At 32.7% G+C, this 18,300-nt stretch overlaps 1 protein-coding gene across 1 annotated transcript; it reads right to left on the reverse strand.

Annotated features, from left to right (window-relative positions):
* Window positions 1-13,810: 13,810 nt before the first annotated feature.
* LOC129950540 (GATA zinc finger domain-containing protein 4-like) lies at window positions 13,811-14,902 on the reverse strand. Its single transcript, XM_056062470.1, has one exon. It carries the CDS (start codon window positions 14,900-14,902, stop codon window positions 13,811-13,813), a length of 1,092 nt encoding a protein of 363 aa, XP_055918445.1.
* Between the last annotated feature and the right edge of the window lie 3,398 nt (window positions 14,903-18,300).

Here is an 18,300-nt window from a genome sequence, read left to right on the forward strand (position 1 = left end):
ATTTTGCAAAATTTTACTTGAATAAAGTTTTCTTTCATCGTTGCCATGGCTTGGCTTGATGAAAATAATCTTCTTTTCTGGTGGTGTTAAAGCCATAAGTAGAACTATCAGTTCAACATCTTCACCAATCACTGCAACGTTTGCAGTCACCACATAATAATAATTAATTAATAAGTCAGAATTGTCAGGTGCTTCTCTCACCTCTATTCCATGGTTACGAAGTGCCGTGGATAGAAAAGATATCAATCTTGGAATGGAAAGAAAATCTATTTGTTTGATTTTTATAAATGTTAAATGATCAAATTGAACATCGACTGACTTCTTAAGTCTATATCTTCGATTTTGTTCTGCTCTGTTTGTATTGTGTTCTAAAGAAGAGTAACTATCAAACACTGCAGTACAACTTTTTGTCGAATAATGATTTTGAAGGTACTTAATGTAGGAATGGCAAATTGTTTAAATATCGGAATCTTTGGGCCACAATACTTTGTGTAGCAAGAAGCCACCATCCACAATAATGTCAAAGTCAATGAAATCAATATTTGTTGTAGATACTTTAAATATGTCGATAGCGCTTACTTCTTTGTTTTTCGCATCCCATTTTCATCAAACAATGATAATGGAAAGGAAGCGAACTCATACTCCATATAAGTCTTCAAGTCTTCATCGGACTGCTTACTTATAATTATTTTTTGAAATATCATCAAAAGATCTATTACCACAAATTCACCTCGAATCTTCACAGAATTTGGCATAAAAGACAAAGGGAGTGCTCGATTTTTACTTTCGAAACTCGTTGGCCCACTCTATGGCTCATTGCCTGCATGCCTAGTGAATAAGCATTGTAGCAAGTTACTTTAGCATCTCCAACGATGCCACTCGTTATTGACATGATTTCATTTGCAACTGGAAATACAGGATGACTTTGGAACCAATTTGAAAGCTTTGCAATATCTGCACTCTAATTTTACGTGCCTCCCCACAATATTCATGTTGCTCACTAGTAGAAAAAAAACTCCAGCGAATTCTTCGAGTGATGAGCAAATTTATGAGAAGCATTCAGCCCTAGAACCCATTTGCTAAGTACACTATCAGTGATTCCACGCCCTCGTGTCAACCCACCACTTCTTCATCTTCATATGACGGATTAGAGTTTGTTTAATTTTCTGGCCCGACCACACCCTTGTCCAAAATCGATCAGTTTTTCTCATAGTAAAGTAAAACTCTTGCACAAAGTTTTAAAATTCATGTGGGGTCATCACAGAAGGCAGTTTTATCATGTCCTGCAAATACAGGTGAAATGATTTGGCGTACGAGAAGTATCCGGCGGCTTGGAAATATGGAATTATATTTTTCACACAGTTAATATGGGCTTCGCCATATCGCTCAGCGTGCATAACATCTTTAGGCAATGTAATCATATTAAACAACTGAATCCATAAGGCAGCTGTTGGCTTGTTTGAGTTAAGATTTGCTTGTAGTTTTTCATTAAGGTGGATCAATGAGGGTTTCGTTAAAGTGCACATTACGAAGGAGACTCATCAAGGAAATTTTTCGTGACATTGTTGGATTATGTCTACTTGTTCCATTATTATATTAGCTTAAGATGTCTGTATTAGTATAAAAGCACGAACTACTTTAGCGAAAGCTGTTTTTTGCAGCATCTTTTCAACAAAAACCGGGGCGTATATAGTACTCATTAACTCTTGCAAGCTACTTCCACTCATCAGAAAACCTATTGAACCAATATAGGACATTAACAGGTGAAATCCACCCAATTATTAAATGCCGATACAGTTATTTTATAAACTAAAACAAGTACAAACTTATTAATATAATATTTCTTAAGGAAGTTTAGTAAGCTTTAATTTTGTAAAAGATTATTTTTTGATACAACAAATAGTCTTCGAGATAAACCCGAAAAACCAAAAAAACCGTAAGTTTCTCTTCACTGCCACTAGAGTTATTATATAAAATTTAAGAGTTACGAAAATATTCATCGAAGATTTTGCTTATAAAATTTATTAAGCTTAAATTTTGTGCAACAACATTTTTTGATACGACAAAATAGTTATCGAGATAAATGTGAAAAACTGAAACAAACTAGAGTTCAAGTCGGATTCTTGGGGACTTTTTTTGGGTCATTACCAGACATCCCTGAGTAAGTGTGCCAAGTTTCAAAACTGTTGGACTTTTTTTTGAGGTGAAGGCATTTTTTTTCGTTCGCTGACTGGACTAATGAATTTTTATCAACAATTGGAATGTCACATTATAATTTCTCTATAAAGTCAGGTTTTTGGAAGTCTCTTTTTGATTTCAGTACTCTCGACAACAACATTATTATCTGCAACAGAGGTAAGACTTTCCAACCAAGGCAAGTCATGAAGATTGCGGGGATGTACTCTATGTTATTTGTTATTGTTTGCTAACAACCGTAATTTATTGGTGGAAAATTATTAAGTCCCACGTACGGCAATTTTTGTATAAAGTTGACAGGTAAGTTAAGAATGATTTCTAATCAAATCATCTGAACTTCTTTGCTTTGTGATACATGTATATTTTTATTTTCTTCATTTCCATACTCACACACATAACAGATTTGTACCGGGTTTGTGGAGTTTTCTTTAGAGATCAATATATACCTATGTTTTCGGTACTCTATAAAAAATAAGTGATGGAAAGGGCTTGTTAAGTAAACTTCGAAGTTCTAGTTAAATATATATTATGAGTATTGTTATGTCTACTGAAGGTACACGAATATAAAAAGTTTTTGAAGATACAAAAATGTCAAGGTTGAATTTAATTTATGAGCATGTTCCAATAAAATTAAATATTTATGTTTTGTATCCCATTTTCAATTTTAGACGATTAAGGTAACGTTTTGGATTTTATTTCTTTGAATCAATCATCATTGTTATAGAAAGTTTTCGAACAAACAAGCATTTGTTTTACTTTTCGATAATAATACCTATGAGTACTTACATATGTATGTAAATACACGGACAAAATTTCATATGCATATGTATAAACTATACTTTAATAGAATGTCTATTTTAAGTAATATAATCAAAAAACAGTTTTCTGTAGCTGGGGTGACGAATCTGCAGTCACGCTCTCAAAAATTGCCCTCAAATCTAACACCAAAACCAACCAAAGTATACAAAAGTCTGCCGTACAAACAACCAAACTAATGATGTCCAAGAAGAAAATGAGTGTCCTCTTCCGGAGCTAACCAACATCAGGTGCCTACAATACCCTGTCATCGAGTGCGGCATTAAAAGCAACCAACCCCAATGCTGCTTTTGTGGTTCATCTGCATTTGCATACTTTTCGTACTACAAAATTATTCGTTGATTCTACTTTGTGTAGAGAGAACCAAATGTATTAGTGAGCTGTTGAACAACTATAAAAGTATGATAGGAAAGGCTTGCGGGTGGGTGCAACTCCACCAATTGCTTCCCCCATAGCTCCCAATCGCAATTTACACTTTAGCTATATGCTGAGCTTAGTGCTCTGCTGGACTTTTGGCTAAAAAATGTTGTAGCTACCTAAGATGTGTTGTGGTAACAGTTCTTTTGTTAGTTTCAAAGCACTGTGGAATGGGTCCAGTGGCCCTGGACGGAAAAAGATTTTGCACTCTACGTCCTTGTTGATGACTATGACGACGTCGTCGCCTACTTGCCTCTTGCTACCATCCGATTGGAGTTCATTTCGGTTTGGAGCTTCTTTTGAGGGAAGAAATTACATATTCAAGTCGCGATCACTTCACAGGGTTTTCGTCTGGCACGTGGAGGAGATATTGCTGCATGATGATGATGATGCTGGTTCTGCATGCACAGCAGAAATTCAATTTGATTTTCACTAAGGAGAGATGTCTTTCTTCTAAAAGAAAAGCGTAAAATAAAAATGAAATATAAGAAAATTCTTTTTCCTTTGAAAACATCTTCAGAAACTTTGCACGAATTGACTTTGCGTGGTCTACACAAAGGAAGCGGAAGACAAACCCAAACACGGCAAAAAGGCAATTTAGGTTCAGTTGCTGCACAAACACTACAACTTATCTAAACAACTCATCGACGGTACATTCATCAGGAACTTCTTCCTCTCCGACAAATTGACTAAGCGAAGTTAAAAACATATAGACATAGACCACCAAAATTAAGGCGGTGCATTGGTTGACATTCGACGAAGTAACATATGCAAACTTTGTAAATCATTAAATGTACGTTTAATTCACGTAAAAGGTATGCTTTACAAAAGATTTAAACTCTAAAAACCAAATAGTATCATGCTGCCCAACAGTCAATAAATGAAGCTTTATCTTTTTGCTAAACTCAATTTATTATTTTATTTCAAGTAATATAAATAATTATAAATATAATACAAAAAATATTGTTTTCAATTATTATTCATTGGGATAAGTTAAAAGAATAAATAATATTTAATTAAATTACAAAAATCAAGTACTTCTATTTTGTTAAACGCGTTGCGCTGTTGCTATTTGTTCCTATGTTTGAGATACACGACATTGGACCATACTAATGCTCAATTCTCAAGTAGGATCTTTTTCTTTTGCAGTGGATTGCTAAGCCATGTTACGGGACTGATTTCATTATTTACAGGAAGTATTAGATTTCAATGGGTCACATCATTTTAATTAAAGTATTGTGTAAGACACTTCTACAACAGATAAACTCGATCTTAAAGATCTAGAACATAGTTAAAAGGAGGCTGGGATGCGACTCACACTGATAACAGTTTGTAGGTTTTTGTGGGTTAAAAAAGTTGTTTGTTGAATTATTCTTAAAAAATTTTAAATTACCAACAATCTTTTCATATACAAAAATAGTTTAGTTTTAAAATCTAGTTTTGTTAAATAGATTTTTTGTCGAAAACAAATTTTTACCAATAAAGAAACATTTCTTAAATTTTTACAAATTGGATGAATGAAATGAATGATGGTGATACAGGTATTAGTTCTAAGTGGTTCTTATGAAGGTTGATATCTTATCAAGATTTGTGTTATTATTATTATTAACGATGCCAGAAGAGCACATAAATATTGGAATGGTCCAGGTGCTAATCGCGTTTCACTTATAACCATCGTTAAACTAAAATTCGGGGACTTTAACTACTCCTTGTTTAAACTTGTAAGCAGTATTTTCTTTATTTATGATTACTGAATTCCCTTCAATTGTATGAAAAACCAAGCTATTTGTAGCTTTTCTCTCTGTTAAAATTGGCAATGATGTTGACCTGGTCTAGGTGATATTCGGCAGTGTCATTGTGTCAAGTAATCTTTCCAATGTGTTATTTCACGTTCCAATTTTCCATTGTTAAATTGTATAATCATTAAGTCGATTTATATAGCTCCAGGATTTTCACTAAGAATGAGTGCGGAAGCTATCGAACGATTTTTTTTAATGATTGCAAAAATTGTTCCAGTACGTGCTTATTTTGAGATCATCTTGAAAGCACTTAGATATAAATACTATTTTTCATACATTTATTCTAAAAATATTTTTAATTGTTTGTATTTCCCTCGCAAAGAATTTGTGTGTCCTAAAATGTTTTGCTTGATGCAATTGTCCAAATGATATTTTTTCTAAACACAAATTGTCGTGTAAAGAACTTCAATTTGACAAAGGTTTACTTATTTATTTTTTGTAACAAGAATGTCAATTGGATTTTTATAAACAATTTAACAAATTATCGACAAAAAACCCATATATCTTTTTATGCCCAAATGGTGACTTTTTGTCACTTTTTAATAACGGGTTCCATAGTGTCTGTACTACATAGGTTTGAAGATCTGTTTTTAACCATCCTACCCAAAAAATAATATCTCCAATCAAAAGTTAGGTATACCTCCATTAATTTCGATTAACAACAAGTACATAAATACGACGTACAATGTATATGTATCCACACTCAAAATTGCAACCTGGTTTGAAGACATTCATTGCAGATGTTTAATGTTCCTTTTTATTTTCTTTCTGTTGGTATTAATCTCTGATTATTTCTTTTTTCATCTCAAACAAAAAAGGTCTGGGTATGGCGTATGTTTTACCAACTAATGTTTGCTACTTATGATGCTGTTCCTGCAGTGCTAATATCCTTAATAGTTATTGATTGTCAGCGAACATGATGGGAATTCCAAATTTTATTTTTTACTTTTCTCCTTTGTTCTTCGATTTTATCATTTGTAATACAGTGAAATGGTATAGAAACTGAAACGCACATATACGTAGAACCTCCCTATTCCGTAAAACTTCAAGCTTGATTCACCCTTCCTAAAAAAAGATTTCTTAACTTTTAGTTAGGAAGAAACTTTATACAGCATTGGCATGTATTTTCGACACACATAATGCTTGTTCATCAGAAGGCATTATGATTTTCTTTCCGTTCTACTTAAATTGAACTTAACCCAATGTTCATCAACCATAAGCCATTAGATATATGAATGCATCCTCATATCTCATTTCGTTTTCTGAAACGATAAAAACGCGGTTCGTTTTCAGAATTGACCCGACAACCAATTTTGTTGATTTGAATTAATGGAGACATGCGTACAAAATATAAATTCAAATTTTCGAAATCACAACACCTGCTTTAGATATGTTAACCAAAAAAATATAAAATAAAAAATTTGCTGCCGACTTACAGCTAAATTTTTAAGAAAAAAAAACATTTTGCTGGCGAATTGAAAACTAAACTATCAAAACTACACTCATTTGAGCTCGTGGCCAGATATTGTTGATTAGTCCTGGTTTTTGAGATTTTTGTATAGAATTTATGGCTTCGGACAAACGAAGTTTGATTTCCGGAATGCCTTTTGAATTGGTGAGCAGATTTCCTCTCTGTTCTTACAGAATATGAAGTGCGGTGTGTACAGCTTTAAGTTGCTAATAGATTGGATCTCGCTGTCTATTCCTTTCATTTGGGACTGTAGTCTTAAGGCGGGTCCACTTCTAGCTTGTATTTTAATGCGCTGGTAGCCGTGTTGATTCGAGTCTGAGGAGCGGATGGATCGCATCTAGTCTTGCCAATCCGTTATCGGAACACCATACCAACAAATTAGTGATCCGCATCGAAGGGAACAGCTGCCAGCTTTTGAATTGGTCGTCGTAACTCTGCTCGATCTGTTTTCACATCAGCTACTCTGATACGACCATCTTGGCCTTTGATGATTTGATTTGGAGTTCTGGACGTATTAAGATGACCAATGCTTCCAGCTAATGTACAAGACGTCCACAGCTGGCTCAGGAATTGCATTAAGCAATATCCCAATGAGAAGATGTACTGGTGTTAGGGCTTCGAAGTCGTTGAAATCGGCAGACATCGGAACGATAGGCCTGGAGTTCATTATGGCCTCAATCTCCACCAACGCCGTCGACAGTTCTTTAAAGGATAATTTCGCACTTCCTGAGCTGCAGTACAGGTGGTCCTTTGCTAATTTTATGGCCACTTCCCAAACTCAATTAAAGTTGGGTGCCCTGGGTACATAAATGAAAGTTTATATTGGAATTAGAATAAAAATTTACAATATTATCTTCATTGAAATTTTTAAACAAAATATTCCGTAGTTCAATAAGTTTTGACTGAGAGCCAACAAAATTTGTGGCGCTGTCACAAATTAGGTCTCTTTGAAGACCGTCCTATCATCCATTAAAGAAGTCGGATAACAGATCTCAAACACCCTCTATTCTTAAATTGGACCACAGAAGTCTTCCTGCAGGGAAATCTCCCATAACCTGCTTGAACAAATTAGGCCCATATCTCATACAATGTGAACATTTTCTAACTATTCGTATTGCTATCTCCCGAATATTGACCATCCAATTCATTGCCTAGCTATAACGACAAGAGCTTTTGGAGCAGCACGAAAGTTTGAATAATAAAGATGTTCAACGAGTGTTTTACTAAATACGCAATCATTTGGCAATAACAAAGGGTGCTTACTTCTTTCTGGCATATCTGCGTGCTTCAATCATCCAACCCACTTTCAACCAAAGAGGTCTTTGCTTGTCGTCAATGAACGGACTTAAAGATTTAATAGGTTCCTTGATAGGCGTGTTTGACTTTATAGGTTCGTTGACTTTATAGGTTCGATTTCCTTTGCAAAGTACTTTGTTTGGATCTAATTCGTCCCAGAATAAGTATTTAGCTGGAAATGGGATTCGCCATAATCGTAAATTCATTAACCTGACAACGTATGCGAAAATTCAAATGTTTTTTGTATATGAACTAAATCTTTCTATAGTTTGAAGAAAGTGGTTATTGACGATTTGTTGATAATGTAAAACAGTTTTTCTTTTCTCCAACGAATGTTTTTTTGGATGAAGAAGAATTCCCTTTGTGGAAGGCCAATTTTCTTCATTTTGTAGCATTTTCGAAACTTTTTTCGTATTTTCCTAATTTTTAGCAACCCTATTTCCACAAATGCGTGGAAATGCGTTCTGCTTCAATGAATGCGTGGATATCCAGTGCAACACAATTGCAGGATCAGTTCAAAAGAAAACGTCTGTGTACTTTTTGTCCAAAAGGGTTAGTTGTTTGTGGCGGGTGCTACACTAGACTTCGCGATCAAAAGATTAGTGTCTATTGATCCCAAAGTTTCTATGCTTCTAAGATATAAACATCATCCGTTGGCCTTCATTGATGCATCTGAGAAACCATGTACTTAGTAGCTTTGTTTCGTTTCCAAAAATAAAAACCCAATAACTGAAAGATATTGAATTGAATGAAGGTCATTTATGAATTCATTCCGATCGGAGTCTGCTACTTGTGGCACGCATGAATTGCATCCCAGTCCACTTTGTTTATCCAAAGTTGTTGTAAAATTTGATCTCTTTGTATATTTGTATGTTCGAGTTGGATTATAAGAAACACTAAATATGTCTGCGAGAGAGTTAGTTCCAAGCGATCCCTAGCGTACTTGTAAGATTGGAATTCGTTAAACATATATCCTTTTTTCTTTTTTTTCGTCAACGTAAAAGTCCGACTCTAAAACCGAAGAACCGAAACTAAATTCGTCTTGTTTTTATCAGTTTTGATTTATAGTAAAGACAACGAACTGCCAAAAATGGCGCAGCAGAAGTACCATTATGTTGAGCTGATAAGTTTGTATATAGTTATGTGGTTGTCTTCAGTCGCCAACCTCAACGTTACTTTATTAATACCAAACAACACTTATCTTTTTTTGGATAATCAAAGTTTTACTTTATTGAACTTAACACTTACAACATTAATAGTCGACTAGCACGAAAAGACTTACTTACTAGCTTACAAAATTGGACTTACGATCTAGACTTACGATAAAGTTTGATCTTTCCAGCGTTATCTTCTTTATGAGATAATGCGGGAAAGAGTAACTAAAACAATGATTATGTACTTATAGGGTTGAGTAAGAATGTAGCATATTTGATTATATGACACCTCCCCCATTTAGTATTTTTGGTCCCCAAAAATAATATAGTACGTAAAAGTAACGATTTTTAATTCAAAAACACACATGTATAACAGTTTATAACAATTATAACAGATTTGTATAACAATACATTGCGTATAATGTTTCTTTTAATTTGAAATTTGATTGAATTTATTTGTTTTCAAATTTGTATGTAGTAAGTATTCTTAAAATAACTTTTATCAATTCTTACTTTTTTTGTTTTTTTTTACAATTTTTTTTTTCAATAGACTGTTCTTATATCTCATTTGATAATTTTAAGCATTTAACTTTAAGTAATTTAACAATTTTTGTTTTATTCAAAAGATTTAAATTTTAATACATCTCATATTTTTAATTTTTTTTTAGGCTTTTTATATCAAATAGAAACAATATTAATTTCAAAAAGTTTTAATTATTTATAGTATTATCAATAGCAACCATTCTTTATCAACTATCAACATAATGCTTCATTAGAGTAAATCATTCTTGTAAAGTTAATCTCAACTCAAATATCTATTCCAACAACTGTAATACGACTCATGGGTGCAATTTATTCCTATTATTTGAACTAAATTGTTCCGAATCGAGGAATGTGAACAACACTTTTATTTTCTTAATCCCGAAACACTACTCAAAACTAGATCACAATTGCATCGACCTTTCACGTGTAAACAGCAGGAATATAATATTATTTAATTTATGAACGCACCCTTAACAATTTCAGTTGAAACAAAATTCTTATAAACCTGAACGCAAGTCAAAATGACATTTTTGTTTTCGCCCGATTCGCCGCAAAATCAAAACAAAACAAAACCGTGCGAGGAAGGAAGTAGAAGAAAAAAAGAAGAGATTAGAAAGAAGCGTTAAGAATTAGAATTTCAAATACATACATTGCTGCATTTTTATTTTACAAAATAATTTGTTGAAAACCAAAGAAAATTACTATACATTAAAGCAGAAGTATGATGGATGAATGCAGAATAATAAAAAAATACAAATTATTGAAGGAATTACTACGAAATGTGAAAATAAACAGAAAAAAAAGGAAGAAGTTCCATGTAAAAATAGTGAGTTTGTATAGTATTGTTTTATTATTATTATATTTTTTTTCAATTTTGGTGTTTATATTTTCTTTTCAATTGTTTTTTGTGGTATACAATTTTACGTTTTGTGGACTTATCATGGATATAATTACCATCCCTCTCAAAGTTTTTAATTTTTTTATACTTCGGCTTGCATTTGACTACAGTTCTGTTCTGAACTATATCGGTGCATTGGTTCGGTGAAGTACCTGTATCTTTATTTTTATTGTTAATTCTTGTTTCTTTATCTTTTTTTAATTTATTTGACAGTGAATCAATATCTTCTCTAGTAAGGTTCTTATAAATAAAATCTATTGGTCTCAACTGGGTTGTGGAGTGTATGGTGGAGTTATAGATAGAAATAATTTTGAAAAGCTTTTCGTCCAATTCGGAGTTATCTTTATTGGCATTCATAATTCGCAAATGCTCATTAAACGTACCGTGTAGCCTTTCAATGTCGGCATTGCCGGTTTTAAGAGATGCCGTAGTTCTATGAAACATGATTTGGTTTTCTTTAAGAAATTGTTCTACGGCTGAGTGCAATATACAAGTGTCGCCATCGGAAACAATTTTGTTCGGTTTTCCAAGGAAAAGAATTCTTTGTTTTATTGCACTCAGTATAGCTACCCAATTCCTATTTTCTAGTGAGTGAATAGTGGCATATTTTGAAAATTTGTCGATGGTTGTTAAATACATCTTTCCACGTTCTGGAAACCAAATGTCGATGTGTATGATATCATTGAAATGTTTTGGAGTTTCGGTTATTTCCATGGGTATCCGTAGTGGGTGTCGATCATGCTTTGCGAGATTGCAGATTTCGCAATTATTAACAAATTTTTGAATTTCAACCTACAGATTTGGATAATAGTACAACCCTTTTAACTCCAAAAACATTTCGTTGATACCCCTGTGGTTTTTACTTATGTGTTCCTTTTGAATAATTGTTATTAATTCATTTTTATCTGTGATGTTTTTTAGTTTTGTACTTGATTTTAATAATTTTAAGTTTTTATTCATAGAAAAGGATTTGACATACAAATCTTGAAATTCAAGATAAAGCTTTACATCTTCACAATAAATACAAAAAAGTCCTTTTTTTGTTAAAAGTCCCTTAATAATTTCCAATAAATTGCTGTTTTCTTTTTTTATTTGAACGAGGTTTTGTATTTTTTTGTGCATTATTTTGATTGAAGTTTTTTCTTTAGGGCCATAAAAAAGGTGAATTTGATTTTTAAATAAGTTAACCGGTTTTTCGGTGATATAAATATGACTAGTTTCGTCTTCTGAAGCACTATGGATTGTGGCACCAGTTGATATAACTTCTTCGTTATTATCGCCAGGCATTGTACAAAGTACTTCATCGTCATCAAGTTGAATTTCATGTGCTTCATTATTGAAAACATCTAACAAACTTATAACTTCGTCATCGTTAGCCTTTGACATATTTTCGGGTTTGTTTTTATCAATATACCTACTTAGACCATCTGCAACGCTGTTTTCTTTCCCTTTAAGGTACTCGACATCAAAATCATACTCGTTAAGTATGATTTTCCACCGTTGGAGTTTCATATTTGGCTCTTTAATGCCATTGAGCCACACGAGAGGCTTATGATCTGTTCGCACAATAAATTTTCTACCGTAAACATAAGTCCTAAAATATTTCACAGCCCAGACGATAGCAAGGAGTTCTTTCTCTATTGGAGAGTAGTGAAGCTCATGCTTGTTCAGTGTTCGCGATGCATAGGATATAGGGTGGTTGTCTTGGCTAAGCACGGCACCTAATGCATAGCTAGATGCATCTGTAGTAAGAGTAAACATTTTTGTGAAATCTGGGCTTTTTAATATAGGTTCAGAAGTAAGTAAAGTTTTCAATGTTTTGAATGATTTTTTATAAAGAGGATCAGAATGTCGTATCTTAGAAGATTTTTTTAGATATTTTATCATAGGATAAGCCACTTTGGCATAATCCTTAATAAATTTGCGGTAATATCCAGTAATACCGAGAAATTGTTTGATTCCCGTTTGGGTAGTTGGCAGTTTCATTTCTGTTATGGTTTTAACTTTTTTTTCGTCTGGTTTTATCCCATTATTAACGATTATATGGCCTAAATAGCTTGTTGATAAATCAGCAAAAAGACATTTGTTGACTTGAATTTTTAGGTTGCTTTCTTTTAATTTTTGAAAAATTTTCCTCAAAGATGCTAGGTGTTCATCAAAGCTGGTGGAAAACACAAGAATATCATCTAAGTAGATAACGCAAATCTTGTTGATGTAGTCTCTTAGAATGTAGTTCATGAGTCTCTGGAACGTCGCCGGGGCATTCTTTAGCCCGAATGGCATTCGCAGAAACTCATAATGACCAGTTTTCGTTGAGAAAGCAGTTTTTGCTGTATCGCGGGGATGAAGTTCAATCTGGTGAAAACCTTTTACCAGATCAATGGTTGAAAAATAGTTACATTTTCCGAGTTTATCAAACAAATCGTCAATGTTAGGCATTGGAAATCTATCTTCAACAGTTTCGGTGTTGAGTTTCCTGTAGTCTATTACAACTCGCCACTTTTTTTGTCCGCTTTTATCGTCCTTTTTAGGGACTACCCAGATGGGTGAATTGTAAGGACTATTACTGGGAATTATAATTTTTTGTTCTAACATTTCAGATATCTGTTTGTCTACTTCGTTTGAATGAATTTCAGGATACCGATAAAGCTTACTATAGATAGGTACATCGTTTTTCGTTATTATTTGATGTTTAATTTGGTTGGTAAACGATAAGGGATCTCCTTCTTTGTAGATAATGGATTTAAACGAACTAAGCAAAGATTTTAACTTTGTAATATCGATATGAGTTAAATGATTTGCAAATAGATCTTGCGGAATTTCAGATATAACACTTTCACTGCAAAATACACTCAAAACTTCTTCATTTTGGTGTACCTGCTTTGCATACATTTCTTCTTCATCGTTGAAATATATTTGAATTGAAGCATTATCTGTAAGTAAAGACCTAGTTTTGTAATCAATTATGGGATTGAGACCAATTAAAATATTGTTCCCAATTAAACCGTCAAATTGATCGTGAAATTGATATTCCAAAAAATTTACATAATAATCCTCATTTTCGTTAAACTCTTTAAAAAGAGGTATTTTAAATTCAACATTTGTATTAATATTACGATCTAAAACTTTTAAAATATAGTTTTTGGATGCAACTTTCCACTTTGGGTTGCATAAATTTTTATTTATTATGCTAAATTCTGCACCGCTATCAATTATAAATCTAAGGGTCTTTATAGGGGTTTGAACAACTATATAGGGTAGTTGTTTTGACGGTTTGACTGAATTTTTTTCGATTTTGGTTTACGTTTTCGTTGTTTGTGTTATTTTGTTCATTAAGAGAAACATCCATTGGTTCGTTATTGTAATTTCGCGAACCATTTCTACTTGCCCTTCTCGATTGGCCACTTTGTGTGTTATTATTATTTACAGATTGACTATTATTTGTGTTTTGATTTTGAGTCGTGTTACGTATTTGGCTATTATTGTTATGATTTTGTCTAGTCTGGTTAGAAAAAGAATTGTTTGAATTGTTAAAGTTTCTTGAATTATATTTATTATTGTTACGGGAATAAGAATTGTTTGAGTTGTTATAATTTCTAGGATTATAATTATTATTACAGTTGCTAGAACCAGAATAATTTGAGTTATTAATATTATCAGATTGTAAATTATTATTTTCTTGTCTTGTTTTGAAATTGGAAGAGCGATTAACTGGTCTAAAATATTCGGATTGACCATTTGGTCCATGTGATTGGTGATTAATTTCACGAATAATTTTGTATGCTTCAATTAAAGTATTCGGATTTCGACTTAAAATAATAGATTTCGTAGGCTCAGGAAGGTTATTTTTAAACGCATCAAGAGCAATTCTGTTATTGGATGAAATAACTGATTGGTCATTTCGGTTATTATTAATTAAATGCAAATTATTTATCCTACTTAATAAAAGATTAAGACTATTATAATAATCATCTATTGTTGTTTTTACTCTTGTTGTTCTAATTTGATCTAATAGCTTATTAGCAGACAGTCTTTCACCAAAACTAATTTTTAAAATTTCTTTTAATTGTGACCAATCATCAATTCTTCCATGTTTTTGAAGCTCAATCCTAGCTTTCCCTACAATTTTATCCCTAATATACCCGGATAGCATTCTAACAGTCGTTTCATCGAAAGTTGTTAGAATAGGTGCTATTGAATCAACCCTATCTAAAAATTCAACTAAACAATTTGTATTTCCATTAAATTCAGGAATTTTTGTTATCAAATCTAAAACTACCTTAAATCTAACTGTTACATCAATGCTGTCCATCTCGATTGTTGATAGGTACTCACTTGGTTCTTTTTCTTATTCAGTTTTGTTTTCGGTCTTCCTTTTATTGTTTGTTGTTATTCTGCTTATTGTATTGTCTTTATTTCTGTATGCTTTATTCAGTTCGTTGCTTTAATAGTAATAAATTCTTGTTTTTGGTTTTATTCTTTTTATTTTATTTTTTTTTTTTATAGTTAAAGCTTCTGATTTTTTTTTCACACTTTTGATAAGGTGGTTGATTGGTTGAATGAATTCTTATATTTTATGTTTTTTTTTTGCACAAAGCTTTCGATTTATTTTTTCGAACGAAAGTTAATTGAATGGTTATATGTTTAACGAATGACTTTACAAAAAGTATTTTTAAAAAGCTTTTGATTGTTTCGTTAAAACTTTTATCAAAATTGGTTCGATGGTTTTATGTTAAATGACTGATTTAAAACCAGTATTTTAATTTTGCTTTAAATGACTGATTTAAAACCAGTATTTTAATTTTGCTTTATTCGATCATTGACAATTTTTTTCAAGGCTTGGTTTGATGGAGTATGATACACAGAAGATTATCTTCTTGCGGTAGGGAGTGATTTGTGTGACTTGTTTTCGAACTATTTCAAACTCTAGCGTCTTTCTAACTGTAAACTTTTGTATGCACTTATCGTTAATGGTTTGAAATTTATGATTTCTTTTTTTTATTATTTTTTACCAAACTTTACTTTTTTTTCAAATATTTTTTTTTTTTTTGGAAGGTATTGGTAGAATAATTTGTTTTTTATGATTTTGAAACACTTTTTAGTTATTTGAGCGTTTTCGTAAGCGTTATTATTTTTTTTTTGTTTTTTAAGTAAATTTTGTTATTATTTCATGTTGTTTTTTTTTAGATTTAGATTTTGTTCAAAATTTTTCAAAGCGAGTTTTTAAATAGTTTAAGCCACTTTAGAACCGACTGCGCCAGTTATGTGGTTGTCTTCAGTCGCCAACCTCAACGTTATTTTATTAATACCAAACAACACTTATCTTTTTTTGGATAATCAAAGTTTTACTTTATTGAACTTAACACTTACAACATTAATAGTCGACTAGCACGAAAAGACTTACTTACTAGCTTACAAAATTGGACTTACGATCTAGACTTACGATAAAGTTTGATCTTTCCAGCGTTATCTTCTTTATGAGATAATGCGGGAAAGAGTAACTAAAACAATGATTATGTACTTATAGGGTTGAGTAAGAATGTAGCATATTTGATTATATGACAATATAAGAGCGTGCATTTTCTTTCCAGAAGATAAACTGCAATTTCCTTTCCGATGGATGTACAAACATTTGTCGGTACATCTTAGCGTTTTCGACAGTTAGGGCGTATCGATAACACCTAAATCGAAGAAGAATTAATCGTCCTGTATTGTAGGGCCGACAATAAGATATCCGTTCAGAGATATCTGCGATAATGTGCAGCAAGAAGCATCGAAGACTACGCGTTATTTCGTTGATACGTGATCAGGCCTAAAGACGCATTGATGTAATAAATAATAATGAGAAGTGTTGGGATTTTTTGAATTAGTGATATATCGCCTAACTATTTATGTTCCTTAAAAAAGTCAACGTATTGTGATAGAGATATAAATCTTCGGAATGCGATGTCGTAAAAAGCACCAAGATAGCTAGGATTTTTTTGAGAAGCAGTTTAACCATTAGCGCACCATTGGATAAAACCTCAATGTTGTTTCCGAAATGTTGTTCATATGTGGTTTGCACTTCGGACCACCTCGGCTTATGACCTTGAGTATCTGCCAATTCCCAAAATGTTTCAAGATATTGATCAAGAAGGCAATCTTGCATGTGCCGGAAATAATCTAGCCCAAAGTCCTTCACCTAACCTGACCTATTTCTAGTAAAGACCGCTTCACCACCTTACAGGATATATATTTGAGACGGTTAATTAAAACTCTCATCTAATAACTCCAAATTCGTAAGTAGATTCACATTGGGTGCTGCTTCTGGTTGATACCCTGTGATGGTTAGTGTTATTAAGAATTAGAAAGAAATCTCAAAGATGGTTTACCTTGATCAAATTGTGGATTGATTAAGACAATTTGTCAGTGTTTCTGTATCTCCTATTCCCACAATATTAACAATCGCGTGTTTACGAATTTTTCATTTATAAAATTGACTTGAGAACCCCTCAAAATTTGAAGCCTTCTTACGAAATCTTTACAAGAACTAAGGCGGTTGCTAAGATGACTTGGACTGCAGGACTGCAATCCTTCTCCAATGCAAATTGTGCTGCAGCCGACGTTCCTTGACCGGATGTGCCCTCTGAAACCTCTTCGGTCTGTGGATTGGGACTTCTATGCAAGAGGCTATGATGTGGTTGTTTACAAATGTTACACTTGTAAAGCGAGGGACATTTTGACAAATAGTGACCCTACCCAGAAAATTCAAACAGAGGCCTAACTTCTTAACCTTAGAAATCGATCCATGACAGAAAGCTCAATAAAATCTTTACAACCTTTAATAGAATGATTTTTGTCTTGACAAAACAACAAGAGGACTTGCAGCGAGAGTGTAAAATCCGAACGTGATTGCTTGCCAACTCAAGCTTCCAGAAATCCGGTAACGTGCTATATTACAGTTGGGATGAACACATTTTGACTGCGTTTCTGGATCCGCCTTCGACATGGTAAGGTGTGCATCAAAAGAAACTTAATAAGTACACTCATTAATGCAGCAGCAGATGCTTTGGGAACTTTAGGTAATTCAATTAACTCGGAAATATTTTCCAAAAATATAAGACAGTCATTATCGTATTATTCTTTTAGGCTTTAAAGCGCTTTTGGATAATTGGCTTCCATGACTTGATAAACCTTGACTGGACCTATTCAAACCAGAATTATTTTCGAACAGATTGTTAAATAAATGTAAAAAGTTTTTATAGTCCGACTACTTTCCAGTAAACGTAGGCAAAAGTTGTTTAGGTAGACTAGTTAATTTGGTAAACTTAAAGTCATATCTACAATACTAATCCTACCAGTACCCAAAGCCGAAATAATTTTACCTTTAGCAACGATGTATAGATCTTCGATTTCACCTCGACAAGTATCATTGGGAGCTAATGCTTCAATCTTGTTTTGGTTAGCTAAAATTTGTTTGAAATAAGACTCTAAAATTCCTAGCCGACACTCGAGTTCAGTTGACGATAATATACGTTGGAAGTTATCGCTGCTATATTTGCACGTTGTTGCTTTAATTCATCGAACGTACGTTCAGTTGACTTATTAAAAGTATATCGTAACTATGTATTTATGATAAGATTTTAAACATTCATTCATTCATTTTGTTTTTATTGAGACATTAATATACATTTGATAATTTATGATTACATTATTTTGAATTCATGATAA

This window comes from Eupeodes corollae, chromosome 3 (assembly GCF_945859685.1).
Source record: "Eupeodes corollae chromosome 3, idEupCoro1.1, whole genome shotgun sequence".
Classification (NCBI taxonomy): Eukaryota; Metazoa; Arthropoda; class Insecta; order Diptera; family Syrphidae; genus Eupeodes; species Eupeodes corollae.